The following is a 15,018-nucleotide window of genomic DNA, read 5'->3' on the forward strand; positions in this document are numbered from 1 at the left end:
CAAATGGACCTTTCTGATGATACACAATATTTAAAGACACACAAAAAATGGAAGTGGCAGGAAATACGCAAAGAGAAATCCCCAAGAGATCATTGCCCTTCCATGTGCTTATCTTGGAAAACTATACAAGTGATTAAACCATTATATAGTTGGTGTTTTAAAGCTGAAATATTTTATTCTTTGTATTATTCCTTGGTCATGAAAGGAAGAAAACTCTCTCTCTCTCTCTCTCCCACATTGTCCTTTTTGGGCCTGAGATTATGGGACTAGACTTAGCTAAATAAGTGATTCTATAATAAATGTTGAATTACATGGAGATACTCACCCAAAGCCTATAGCCACCCAGTAGTTTCTGACCCCCTGGTGGGGCCCCACCATAGGCAGAATGTCAGGAGAATAGGTGATAGGACCATTGATAATATTGATGATGTCAGCCTTTTTCAAGACTGGAACCATTTCCATGGCAACTTCCACATATTCCATGATTCGGTCTAGATCAGACTCAAAAAGTTCCTTTCCAAAATCTGAAAAGATATGCAGTTGTGGTCAGAATGCCTTAGCTGAACTGATAAGTACTTTTAAGTGATTTAAGTCTCTGAAAAAGCCTACATTTAAAGATGGCCTTTAAAAAGGAAGAGACTTCCAATTTTTTTTAAGTCTAAACTTTATATGCACTATCAACAGATGGGTACCTATTATATTACTGAGAACAATAATGTTACTGTTCTTGAAACAAATCATGAAAATTAACTTTTTTAATTAATAGAAAATTAAATGTATGCAATATTTAATCCTAACACAATTTTAAAACAAACAACAATAATTTGATATGTCAAAAAAGATCCTTATCCTTCAATTAACCATAACGGCCTGTTTCGCTCCAATGAAAGCAAATGGGAGTTTACAAAGTCATGCCAGGACACTGGGAAAAGTGGAACACTACTCCAGGATCTAAGATGCTGAATTTTAGATGCCCTTTAGCTCTCCTTTCAGCAGGGAAAGGAGAATCCCTCCAGCCTGCTCCCACACACATTCCAAGGGCTAGAGAGTTCTGTGAAAAGAGGCAGGGCCTTGGAGTACAATCATCTTCCTGTCCTAAAAGTCACTGTGATTAAACACAGGGCCACAGGTGAGCTTCTAACAGGACATCTCTCCCAACGCTGGTGTTTTTCCTGCATAGTAGCCAGCCAGCTTCTCTTGGCTCCTCCTGGGGACTGCCTGTTGGGTCTGCTGCATGGAGGCCTGCAGACTACCAGAGTTAGCTAGGACACATGGTCACCCACACCAAGGGACAGCTAACAATATGGCTCTTCCTCCAACTGGTATTACTTAAGTATTTATTTAACATTTATTTGGAGGAGAGGCTGCCAGCATGGGGGAAGAGCAGAGAGGGAGACTCTCAGGTGGCAGACCAGTACTCCCTCCAGGAACAGGAGCAATCCCACTCAGGCCCAAATATGCACAGCCCATTCAGCAAAACTAAAGCTCTAAAGCTAGCTGGCCCAACTCCTGTGGAAAGCAGTTTAGTGATCATTTGCTATTATATGGACCTATACTTTGCGGAGTAGGAGGAAGGGATTCATTCCCTATCCCAAGGTGCTAGTCAAAGTATAATTCTAGAAAGTACAACTTCCACCATTTCTTGATATTCCCTGTAATAAGTCAGTGCCCTGGGGATATTTGAGCTCCCTTTACAGATTAAATCCTCCTTAGGAGACCCAATCCTTAATCTGACTCTATGGAAATGTTTCACGAAAAACAAACCAACAAAAACCAGACCCATCTCCCTTACAGAACTTGAAAAAGAATCTCTAGCACCTCTTGCTTTAACACAGAGGCCTGAGCCTTTTCCATATCCATGTAAGTCGCATGGGAGGGCCTGAGTAGGTTGATAGCAGTATCAACCTACCCTGCTCATTAATAGACTTCTGGGCTTTCATTTGTAGTAGGATGGATATCCTGCCTCTGAAACCTGCTGCATTTCCAACTGTCAAAGCACAATAACAGCTAGTATCAATTTTTGAAACTAGATCAAGCAGGCAGTGGATCGAGGAAAAAGCGGGGAGGCAGGAAGTTGGTGTGGGCAGGTAAAAATGCACCTGGAACCTTTCAAAGCAGATGGAACTGCTTTCTCCCGCTTCTCCACTACCAACGGCATCTTCCCTCTTTCCTCGGTCCTTGCTGTGATTGTTCAAAGGGATATCAGAACAGAGCTCACCACAAACCCCTCAGCTCCAGCGTGCCGGTGTCTGATAGGTAATACTGTGGTGTCCTTTTCCTCCCCAGCCAGCCCCCGCCTGGGAGAGGGTGAACCACACGTGTCTGACCTGCACACACTTTCCTTGGCTGAACCCACCTGGAGGGACTCCACTGTTGACCCAGGAGTCCTGAACTTTCATTTTCTCCTGACTTTCATAGGGACCAAACAAAAGCCCATCCCTTTCCTGCCGGATGTAATATGATCCTTCCAGGTCACGGAGCACAGGGAGTTCTCGTTTTAAAGCTTTCACTTCGGGTATAGTCGATGTAACAACATATTGATGTTGAACCGGAATGAGAGGATGTTCTAGTCCAATCATTTTACCTACATCACGAGCCCAAAATCCTTAAAAAAAAAAATCATTTAAAAATGTCACCATATGTCGACATACCACATCTGACACTGATACAGCAGTTTATATTAAAATAACACATGTAGAAGGCTTGAGTACTCATAGCAAAGTCTAAAGAATATCATAACAATCATTATATTTTTTGTCACTGCAAAATGAAATGGAGGAAGAGAAAACAAGACAATATTTTGCATTGCCCAGAGTTTTACAGATATATGTAATCTAAGGGAACTCCATGATTCCTAAAAAAGTATTTTGCACATAAGCAAAGGTGGGCAGAAAAAAAAAAAAACCCAAAACATTTTACTTGAAAGAAAAAACAAACAATCCAAATATATAAAATGTACAAATGTAGGTAAGCAATGTGGTAATGAACTGACCCTACTCATGAACAGGGATGATCAGGCAAAGGAAGAAGCCCCCACAATGATGTGGTCAACAAAATACATAATAAAATACAGAATAAAGCCCTGCAAATCAACTCCTCCATCCCCCAAACCCTACTCTCCCCAAATTGTTGATGCCTAAAATTCCACAAATACAATATTGTTCTGTTAACTTAAAATTCTAAAACGTATATACTTTGACACCAGCCAGCTGCCAAAAAAAAGGAAAATGTATAAAACTTGGGAGAGATGGCACAGTAAGTTTTATCTGTTATTTTGAAAGTTTAGTTTGAATCAGTCTGTAAGATCCTTTCTTGTAAAGGGCACAGAGGCACCAAGACTCAAAAACAGGAAAGAAGAGGAGCCCGAGGAAAAAGGTGCCCCTTTTCCTCGGGCTCCTATGTAAGTGGGGAGCTCCCAAAATAAATGTTTCTTATTTCACAGTCTGCATGGGGAATGTCTTATTGGTGGCAATGAACATTATTTTTTCATTTGCAAAAGATAAAACTGGACAACTTGTGGCTGAAAGAACCCTCGATTTGTTCTGAAATGGACCCTTCAGTGCACAGATGTGGGAGCTAAAATCCAAGAGGGTAAGACATGCCCAAGGTCATACCGGGAAATCCTGTAATCATCACATCTTATAGGTTTTCTTGTGTGGAAAGACTTTATTTTAAAAATCTGAGACACCTTCACTTGTATAAAGGTACTTTACAATCTAAAATAATAAAAGTGATTATTAAGTGACAGGAATGTGGGGTCACCTAACCCATCAATGGATTATTTGTGGGAGGGGCTGTATTTGCTTGCTTGTTTCATAATAATTGTGAGTAATCATTCAAATGATTGGAGGATCTTATTTAAGTTATTTCTTTAGAGGTTTCATTCTTTAAATTTTTAACCATTTCGGTTTCCGCTTTTTTTTCTGACTCTAATAAGGAGTTCTGAAGTCTCATTGTTATGAAATTCAGAGCTAGACACAAAATCATCATCATGAGTCAGTCTGGGAACCCAGATTATGTACTGTTATGTGCCAAAGTTTATTTCCATTTAATCATCTAAACAATACCCTTGTTTTGGCCTAATAGCTAAGTTGTTCTCACTTGTATAATAACCACAGAAAAGGGTGCCCATTTGCAAACCAGAAATCTGACCTGTGTGCATCAGAGCTATTTGTTGGTCTTTTAATAATTTAGAGACTTAATTTATTCTTGCTAGTAGGGAGATACGAATTACCAATGTTAGGACTTTGTAGGAAAATAAATATAGTACCATATATTCTAGTTATATGCACTAGAGACTTTTAAAAATATAAAATGTCAAAATATTTAGCCTAGCAGTTCAAACTACTGCAGTATCCTCAATATACTTGTTCAATTAAAAACATAAATTGAAGAAATAAATTCTATCCCATTCAAACATATTTATGAATTTCTGAGTCCTTTTGCTTGCTTATTAATGCATTTCATTAAAATAAAGTGGAAGTGTATACATAAGTATCATGTAACTAAATTACTTCAAATGCCATAGCAAACTCTACACTGTTTTACCCTATAGTGGTGTCTGTTGGCATTCTTTTCCTTTATATGTCAATCTAATTAACCTAAATATAGTCAGGATTACACTTCATTCCCCAGTTGGTCACCCCCTCACCAATTTCAAAGAGAAGAGAGACAAGTATGGAAGAGGCTTTCTAAACTCTACCCTTATCACCTGAAAAACAACTAAGGAGGAGAGTCAATAAAAATGACCACTGGACATGGCTTCCTTTTTAAAAAAATGCAGTGATTAATAGAAATTGGGTTAAAATGAAGAGAAAGGTTCAGGGACCAGTTTACTTCTACTAGATGGCTTATGTTGTGATTACAATGGTTTTAGTCTTCAACTGGGAGTATCAGGCAAAATTAAGCAATTCTTTTTGGCTGAACTTTGGCCTTTATGTTAGCATGATCCAATCACCTCTATGATTTACCATATTAGGAAAATTCTTAAATAAATTCTACAGTTATCTCAGGCTTAATGAGTCAATTAGAAGTGAGGGCAATGGAAACACTGATCACCACACAGAGAAAAAGCTTGTGTCATAATAAACAGCACCTGCCATGTCCCTGAGCTGCATCTGAGGGGAGGGGTAGAATGAAGGTAAAATGAAACAGATTTTGAAAGCTCGAGTATAAAGCAAGTGAGACTACTGCACACTGAGAGGTCGGGAGCATCTGCAACTTCCTCAGCTTGCTCAAGAATGCGGTCGCTACTCTCTCCTGTAGGAAAGCCTGTGCAGTAGTGTTTCTCAAAAGATGTTTTGCAAATCATCTGGTACAGACAGTACAGTGCCTGGAGTACTTGTTTAAAATACAGCTTCTGCCCGCCCCCCCGCCCCCAGACCAATTGAATTAGAATCCTTTTGAAGGCTGGAGAACTTCCAAAGTGATTTTTCTGCACACTAGCTTGATAACCAAGCTCTTTGGGAGGTCAATTTTCTAGCAAAATGAGTGCTGGGTGGCTGTAGGGCAAGAGAAAGGCATTGAGTCATCTTAAGGCTGCTACTGAGAAGCTATGATAACCTGATGCTGCTGTCTCCCAGAATAGAGCACAGACTATCAAGAAAATAATTATAATAATCGTAATTGTTATCATTATTATCCCTAATTTTTTTAGTGCTTTCTACTGGTAAGCCTGTTCTGGGCACCTTAATTATTAGCTCATTTACTGCCCATAATAACTTTTCGAGTATATAATAATAATACTATTATTATTATAATAGTCCCAGGCTTGGCAATGCATGTGTCTCTGAGCCAGAGAGTCCCACTGCCCTGGATGATGCTCCAAACATATCAGCAAACGGACGAATCTTTATTTGTAGGATTCCCGTTTTATGGCTATACTGAAGACCCAGCAACCTTTACTCTTTCACAGTTTGATTATATTTCCGAGTCTACTCTGGTTACTTTAATTAGATTTCAGAGTGGGCCTGAGGGCCTTGCCTAAATCTGTGAGACGTCTTAGTGTCACTCTGAGAAACATTCCATTGGCCACACATTCTCAAATCATTTTAGCATGAAGCCTTCGGTAGATGGTTGCTTTTATTCGTGAAATTGATCTTTGTCAGTTTTAATTCTAGAAGGAGGCGTATTCAAACCTTTGCCCCCAATTACTGAGGCTGACTCTTTGGGAACGTTCTATCCTTTAAATAAGGTGTTTTTGTTTTTTTTCTTTTTCTTTTCTTTTCTTTTTAAATTTCAATTTATCAATATACAATGTAGTTGATTTTCATATCCCTTTACCGATTCCTCCTCTTCCCCTCTCCCTCTCCCCTCCCCTCTCTCTCCCCCTTACCCCCATCAGAATCATTGCTGTTCACTTGTCTTAAGTTCAAGGAATTGTTGCGGCTGTTGAGTCTTCTTCCCCTCGCCCCATGTATTTGTTTGTATATTTATTTATTTATTTTTAGCTCCCACAAATAAGTGAGAACATGTGGTATTTCTCTTTCTGTGCCTGGCTTATTTTACTTAATATAATTTTCTCTAAGTCCATCCATGTTGCTGAAAATGGTAGTATTTTGTTCTTTTTTATAGCAGAGTAGTATTCCATTGTGTAGATATACCACATTTTCCTTATCCACTCATCTGATGAATAAGATTTGTTTGAAAACAAACTTACAAATAATTAAACACATGTATACACTCCCCTCCACACCTCCTGTGGACCACTGATATGTAATCAATTGGATTTTCTCCAGTAACTTTTGCCCAGGAGAAGAGAAGAGTTGGAGGAGAAAAAGGAAAAAAAAAAAAAAGATGATGGAGTAGAGATCTGACCTGAATGAGAAAAACAATTGAGAATTGAGTCAGGATAGTTCACACAGCTTTCAGCAAGGAACTGCCTGGAGTTACCAGGGAACAGGAGTGGATATGGCTGGAAAAAAGGCATCAGGAACAAAGAACAAAGGGAAGTGTTACCTCTCCATGCAGGGCCACACTGTTGACCTAATTCCCAGGATTTGTTTTTCCAGGCCTGCACGAGGCAGCAGTTCTCAAGCACCTGCTGTGACTGCTCCCCCCACCCCATCACCCCATGAGATTTCACACCTGCATAGGAAACCTCATCTGGTCACCAGTGTCCTGGTTTAGGTCAGATCTCTTTGGAGATCATTCTATCTTCCTCTTCAGTGATTCCTTATTCCTCATGGTATGTAGTTTAGAAAAAAAAACATTTATTACAATGGCAAATCAATAAGTTTATCCGTTTTAGGAAAACAATGGATAAATGTGTTAAATTAAGCTCTTCCACGCTATTTCTCAAAATATCAGTTGGGAATGTGTAACTGCCTAAAGCATTGTGTTGAGAAAAATAGTGGGGCTTTATCCAAGGCCGTGTGAAATGAGTGCTGTGACCTAGTAGCAATGTCTGCCACAGGTGCTGGATATGGGAGTCTGGGTATGTTTGTTTAGTATTTGCTATCACTATGAAAACAGTCAAGTATTTTTAGGTGCTGAATTCATGAGAACATAAAAAAGTTGAAAGATAACAAAGAATTCTTGCTACTTGGAAAATGTGTGAATGATTTCATTGCCTTAAATCTTCTAACAGAATTTAGACCAGAGGTTCCCAAGGATGGTGGGAGAGGGGAGTATCAGATAGAGACTGGAAGGGCAAGAGAGGTTCAAGAACAAAGCAATGTTTTTTACACCATTGCTTTTATTCTTTAGGCAAGTCATTTTACATTATTTTGAAGTTCAAATTATATTAAAAACAGCATGAGATTTTTATGCTTTTCAAATGGAAGGCATGGGTCAGAAAGATTAAAAAATACTAATTTAGACTCTTAAATATTGAAGACAGGAAGACATGACTTTTTCTAGGACTACTAAAAATGTTTTGTTAAAAAATAGCATCAATCAGAAGTTACGATTTAGAGGAAAGACTCATAAGGTTATGTTTCTGGCATGTCTTAATGGCATATCATTTGATTTGATTAGTAATAAAGATTATTTTCATTGTATAATTTAAGCAGTTACTCAAAGAAAATAAGTTACTGCCTCATGCTTATTTTAGGCTTTAAAGGAACCATTATGAACTATAGAAAAATGTGAACTATTAGCCCAGTTTAGACTACACAAGCATTTTCACTGAAACTTATTTTTGTATGTGTGATAGTTGAAAACGACTTCATATGCAACTGACCTGTTATGAAGTGTATTATTAACTCAAGAACCAAAAGACCCAAAAGAAGAAAAAGAACTAAAGAACCAAAGAACTCAAGAACCAAAAGTTCCCAGTCTTAGCTCTGAGATAACTAGCTGCCATTGCCTGGTCCAGTAACATGATCCTTCTGGACCTTGCCCTCTACAAATGGCAAATGAGTGGGTTCTTAGATTATTTCAAATATCCCTTTTGGCTTTACTGCTCTAAGCATGTAAACTGTAACAGAACAACCTAAAGAGAAGATTATGAAATATGTTCAATAATGTTTTGAAAGGAAGAGAGTTCAAAGTTGTTTTAATGGACTCAAAGGTAATCAAAATGAATGAGAGAGAACACAAATCATCAAATCTGCACTGAAAAGCAAATTGAGAACAAAGAGGATACTCATGTATTTTAACACTACAATTTAGTTATTAATATAAAGAAACAGGGAACATAGGATAGGAAAAAAAACTTAATTTGGTAAAATGTAATCTGTAGCAGAAGAAAATGGAGAATGGAGCAAAATGCCAACTTTTTATGGATAACCAAGGACAGAGTGTATTACACACCAAGAGCAAAGTGATGGAGGGAGGGCTTTGTAGCTTAGAAACAGACAAAATGTTTAACTTGGGAGCATCACAGTGCTTCATAACAATGTTTGTAACATTAAACATTATTTTATGGCTAAAGATCTTATTTTTTGCCACTTAAAAATACACTATTTTTTAAAAAAGATGTGATGCTTACCTGCAGCATTCACAATCCTATTTGCTCTCATGAATCCTTGTGGTGTTTCAACATCCCACGTTCCATCTGACCTGGGTTTCAGAGAAGTCACCGGTGCAGGATATTTTAAAAGGGCACCGTATTTCCTAGCCCCAGCAGCCAGAGCCATTGTTAGAGAATAAGGATCAATGTAACCATCTCCAGGATTATACAGTCCAGCTAAAATCTAAATCAATCATAAGAGTCAATATTCAAACAAACATATACTTATTAGTGTAAATATATCCTGGCAGTAAAAGTTTAACAAAACTGGACTTTGAAAGTGCATCTTTCAAACTTCAGATTGATCAGTCCATACTTCTTTTTCCCATATCAAAGCCCAGATTTACTCAGGATTCACTCTGAGAGTTAAGGAGACAGGCTCTTTGATAGAGGCTTACAATTGTCTCCAACATCCGTTCTCCCTTTCTCCTATAGCAATGAAACCCAAATGTTTATTTGGACACATGGCCACTAAGAACAAAGAATACAACTTCCAACCTTTTTGGCAGCTATTAGTTCCAGCTGGTAGCTGAAACTATTACTAAGTTCTGGTCCGTGGCAATGCAAATGAAAGTGTCATTTGGCAGCTTCCATGAACCATTTTAAAAAGACAACTGGCATATGCCCTTTGCCCCTTCTTCTTTGCCCTTTCCTCCATCTAGCTCTCTGGAATGCAGACATGATGGCTGGAGCTCTAGCTCCCATCTTGGAATAAGAGCACAAGAGTCAGACCCTTCTCATGACAGAGCAATGATCTGGAAGATGACTGGGTCCCTGAAGTCTTCATAAAAAAGGGTCACCATTCAAGTCCTGCACTACCTAAGTGAAAGAGAAACAAACTTCTATCTTGTTTAAGTATTATAATTTTGGTTTCTGACATTTGAAGCCAAATCTAATCCTAACTGATATATCAATTATAGTTTATATTTAATTGTTTAATACTGTTAATAAGTTCATGTGTTAAGTATGAGGGTACTTCAAAAAGTTCATGGAAAAATGGAATTAAAAGATAATTTGAATATTTCTATGAATTTTTTGAAGACCCCTCATATATATCTGGTGTCAGGAAAATTTACACTTGATTCAATCATTCAACAATTAGTTCTTGAATACCTACTTTGTGTCAGGGCTTCAGGCTAGGTACTGTGGGGGAACAAAGAAGAATAAAACTCAGATAAAATGATTTTGATAGAGTGAACATGGTGAAATATTATAATTAGGTCTCATTTATTCAACAAAAATCTATTGACCACCAAATACATGCAAGGAGCTTTTGTCAAATGCTTTTTCTGCATCTATTATAATGATTGTGGGTTTTGCTCTTTGTTCTATTAATGTGCTGTTATTACATTGATTGGTTTTCAGATGCTAAACCAATCCTGCATTCCTGGGATACATTCCACTTGGTCATGCTGTATAATTCTTTCTGAATGTTGGTGAATTCAGCTTGATATTATCTTGTTGAGGATTTGTGCATCTATATTCATAAGGAATACAGTCTTTTTTTTTGTGATACCTTTGTCTGGCTTTGGTGTTAGGGCAATACTGGCCTCATAGAATGAGTTGGGAAGAGTTCACTTCTCTTCTGTTTTTCGAAGAGTTTGTAAAGGGTTAGTGTTAATTCTTTAAATGTCTGGAAGAACTCACCAGTGAACCCATCTGGGCCTGTACTTTTCTTTGTGGGAGGTGTTTGATGACTAATTCAATCCTTTTACTTACTATAGGACTAATTCAATCCTTTTACTTACTATAGGACTGGTGGAAGGCACTTTTGATTTTAATGGAAGTTACATTCCTAAAGACTTCCAAATGCCACGTTGCTGTTTTAGAATGGGTATGTCCTCATGTAGTGATCTCATATCTTTGATTTGGCACCCTGCCCCAGATCAAGAGATTACTCTTCACATATATTTTCATTTCCTAATACCCTTGAGAAAAATCTGTGACGTGAAGACTTCCAGCAAGGCATTCCAGAATTGACATGTAAACAGATAAAAACATATCCTTAGCAGCAGTGGAGGTGGAATTTCAATGCAGACAATGCAGTACAACACTGATCTGTCATCACGCTGGCATCACACATATCTATAGACAAGGGAGTGCCAGCAGCCTGTAAAGACTCACAAGGGCAAGTGACCCTAGCACCAGATCAATGACCTTCAGAGATCATAACTACTGCAGCAGTCACCAGCAGGGAAACATGAGCATCTGCTTCCCCGAGCAGCCCCACCTGGTACACTTGGGCAGTATGTTCAGTGCAGTGAAGTCAGTGGGTTCAACCTCTGCTACAGCTCTTTCCACCTGAACAAGGTTGGGCCCACTAAGTAAGCTGTCTAAGCTTCAGTTTCTTGTTTAGTAATAATATATATCCCATAATGTTATTGTGAAGATTAAATGAAATTATGTACATAAAGGTCTTAGTATAGTACCCTAATACATAAATATGGGCTGTAGTAAGTGTTAGTCATTGCTATTATTATTCGAAAGGGATTATCATCCAGTAGGGAAGAACACTAAATTCCTTGCCAAGTGGATTCTCTCAGGCAAATTTGGTATAAATCTAGATCCATACCTGGCAGAATCTGTAAGGAAAATACAGCTATTAGCTAGGTGACATTTGTAGAGCAATATAGTGTAGTACTTCTTTTTGTGTGTGTGTGTGTGTGTGTGTGTGTGTGTGTGTGTGTGTGTGTGTGTGGCCGGTAAGGGGATCGCAACCCTTGGAGTGGTGTCGACTGCACTGCGCTCAGCCAGTGAGCGTACCGGCCATCCCTATATAGGATCCGAACCCGCAGCCTCGGCGCTCCCAGCGCCGCACTCTCCCGAGTGAGCCACAGGGTCAGCCCAAGTGTAGTACTTCTTAATTTAATTTAAAAAATTTTTAATAATGCATTCTTTCTAGACATATTTATTATCTTGGGTTATCATTCTCTCTGCAGTTCTCAAACAGAAGGTTTATGTACGGAAACTCTCAGATCAAGGGAATACAGTAATAGAAAGGTATTGAAAATGTTTCCTCAGTTGTCTTAGGTGGAAAACTAATAAGATTTTTCATTACTTTTTTTCACATTTAATTTCATGTACATAATAGCCCACCTGGTAATTTACCCAAATTCCAGCTGATTTTGCCTTTCAAAATGTGTGTACAAAGTTTTTTATTTTTAATTAACTTCTTAAAGAGCTTTTTCTTATTTTAATTCAAGTCAACAAATGGTGAAAATGCCCTTAAGATAAATACCTTGTTCATGTTGAGTAAAGGGAACATCTCTTGAATTTTTTCAGGTTGAATGATATATTGCTCTGTTGCATGCCAGCCATTCCGAGTCATTTGATATTTAAATTCGTCTACCCTTACAGGAGTTGTAGCAATTCTGATACTACCTGGCCGATGGAACCCCACCGCCTGTGACAATAATTCCAATAAAAGCACATAAATAAATCATTGGTGCTCAAACATGGTTCTTCAGTACAACGAAAATGCAGGTGTACAAGAAAAGAGATTTACTATGCAGTGACAGTTAACTATAAAAATGTTTGCATCTTATGAAGAGACATCTGTTCAGCAACTATTTACTAAGTGCCTCCTCCATGCCAGGCACTATTCTAAGCCCCAGAGATGTTGAGGTGAACAAGAGAGGCAAAGACCCTGTCTAGATGCAACTTACAGTCTACAGGTGAAGACAGATAACTAAATGCATAATTACAATAACATGGAATGCGTGTTAATGTACAGAGTGAAAAAAAAATTATGTGAAAAAGAGAAAGACAAAAGATTTGAGGACAGATTATGAAGAATCAGAGTGTTGCAATGATGAGATTAACGCTGAATTGAAATAAACATTCATTTGACATTTACTGAAGTCCTTCAATTTGCCAAGCCCTTGACTAGGCTCTGGGTTACAGAGATAAAAGATGCGGTCCTCGCACTCAAGTTGCTCACAATCTGTAGCGAACACCAACCAGTGAAGCAATGATTACAATACAGAGAGATTTGTGCACAAATGCTCTAAGAACCAAGAGATAGGCTACCAGCATGGCCTGACTGTCAGGCAGGGAAAGTCAAGGAAGGCTTCTCAAAGGGGGCAACCCCCGGGGAAGGGTGGAGGTGAATGCTGAAGATGGGGCCTGGGGAATGTTGTTTCAGGAGAGGAAGCAGCAGAAAAAAGCAGAAAACAATGCAAACAAAAAACAGTGATTTGAGAGAGCTGATTTGAGAGAGCCCAGCATATTCCAGAACATACATAATTGAGGCTAGCTGAAGCACATGAACAGAGGGAAGAGTAGCAAGAGAAAATGTTGGAAAGGGAGGCAGGGGCCAGCTGGTGAAGGTCGTGCTGCCAAGGCCATGCTAATCCTTTGGCTTTTATCCTGTAGACTGTAAGGAGCCATTTGATGATTCCAGGCAAGAGAAATAGCATGAAAAATTTAAATAGACTTCAATCTTAGCCTATGGATAGATACTCTTTGCCTCCACTTTACTTTAGAGGACACGTAAATATAGGAAGGGATAAAAATAAAAGTGAGGGGCTTTTAGCGAAGTACTTTTCAAAGCTGTGTGACAATCTGGCATACACCATTGTCAGACCCTTTGCAATCCATTTGCTGAAAGGCTCTGATTTCTTAGTTTCTAGATATAGAAACTGGATAAAGATATTTTTGAAAGTGGCTTTTTATTCTTCCTTCATTTGAAAAACCAAGAAATACACTTCAAGAAATTAAATTGATTTTAAAGCAAACTCCAGAGTTTCATACCTCAAACTCTCATCCTATTTCCCTACCACATTGAACACTGCACATGACATCGATGTCACTCCACATAGCAACACACAATGACACGTCTCAATCCTCAGAAATCTTACATATTTCTAAGAGACTGAACTAGCAATTTCAAGTTAAATGCATTTACCTGCCCAGTTTCTTCTTCCAATTTCTCATAAAGCTTGATGCTATCATAATGTATTTTCTTCAAGTTTATTCCAGGATGAAAGTAAGTTGTTAAACCTGCCTTAAAAGTGGGTAGGAAAGGAAATACTGAAAAAAATTAACATTCTCGAAATGTTGATATTTCCTGTGTTAAGCAGTAATGTAATGCCGGCAAGAAACTGAGAAGCACCAGCCAGTCCATTGGGAAAACACATCAGCACGAGTCTGAGTACACGAGAGCGTAAGGCTCATGGCAGGTTATAAGAAGCAACTTGAGCCATACAAGTAAAGTGAGGGCCGGCCAATAAACATACACATTAAGTCCCTCCAAGTTATTAGGGAAAGGATTGTTTGGAGATTCAGAAATGGGATGATTTACATGGAAGGTTTAGGAATATAGTCTATTAGGAAGAGTACAGGGGGTGGCATAAAATGTGGATTCAAGCCAGCAAACCATGTGTGTTCCCTAGCAAAGGGTTTTTCTTAACCCAATCCCCACTGTCCACATGAATGGAGCAGGCCTCCTGTTTCTTTCCTGAAATTGCAAAATTCAAGAATTATAAAATTCCGTATAATTAGAGCCTGGTGAATAGATCGACAGCCTTTTGTCAAAGCTTAACCTATTTGATGAGAACACCGGTGTGACCCCACAAATATTTGTTGAATAAACGCTAATTAATTACTCTCTGAAAAAACATCTAAATATTAGCTATACCAAAACCCCTTTTACCAACTCTGGCAGATGAAATGTAGTATCCAGACAAAGAATTCTAAGCAATTATATGAATTATTCTCTCAATTAAATATCCGGGGCCTCATTTTGTAGCTAATTTATCCTGGGAAGCTCATCAGAACATGATCTGTTCAAGATAAAATCTACGTAGGAGTATTCATAAGATACTTCTATGGTAGTGGTGGGCATTTGATTCTCCCGTACTTAAAAACATCCCATTAAAGTTTGTCAATTATCTTTTATGAACCTGGACCCTGGACCTTCTCTCTAATACTTTCTCAAACATCTGGACATAGGCACAGCTATTTTTTTTTTTGAGAAAAATCCTGGCTCAGCTTATAGGTCCTCCTGTAGCACAGCTCCACATAGGGGTAAAGAGGGCTTCTATTCCAGTGGAACTGCAAATCGG

At 38.5% G+C, this 15,018-nt stretch overlaps 1 protein-coding gene across 1 annotated transcript in view; it reads right to left on the reverse strand.

Moving 5' to 3' along the window:
• Nucleotides 1-15,018, reverse strand: part of DMGDH (dimethylglycine dehydrogenase) — a 67,385-nt gene that overhangs the window by 42,749 nt on the left and 9,618 nt on the right. Inside the window, exons 3-7 of the mRNA XM_063087605.1 lie at nt 13,860-13,958; nt 12,192-12,356; nt 8,933-9,137; nt 2,357-2,605; nt 326-524 (exon numbers count right to left, since the gene is read on the reverse strand). Of these exons, the coding sequence (XP_062943675.1) occupies nt 326-524; nt 2,357-2,605; nt 8,933-9,137; nt 12,192-12,356; nt 13,860-13,958 (917 nt within the window). The remainder of the gene's footprint in view (nt 1-325; nt 525-2,356; nt 2,606-8,932; nt 9,138-12,191; nt 12,357-13,859; nt 13,959-15,018) is intronic.

Source organism: Cynocephalus volans, chromosome 2 (assembly GCF_027409185.1).
Source record: "Cynocephalus volans isolate mCynVol1 chromosome 2, mCynVol1.pri, whole genome shotgun sequence".
Lineage (NCBI taxonomy): Eukaryota > Metazoa > Chordata > Mammalia > Dermoptera > Cynocephalidae > Cynocephalus > Cynocephalus volans.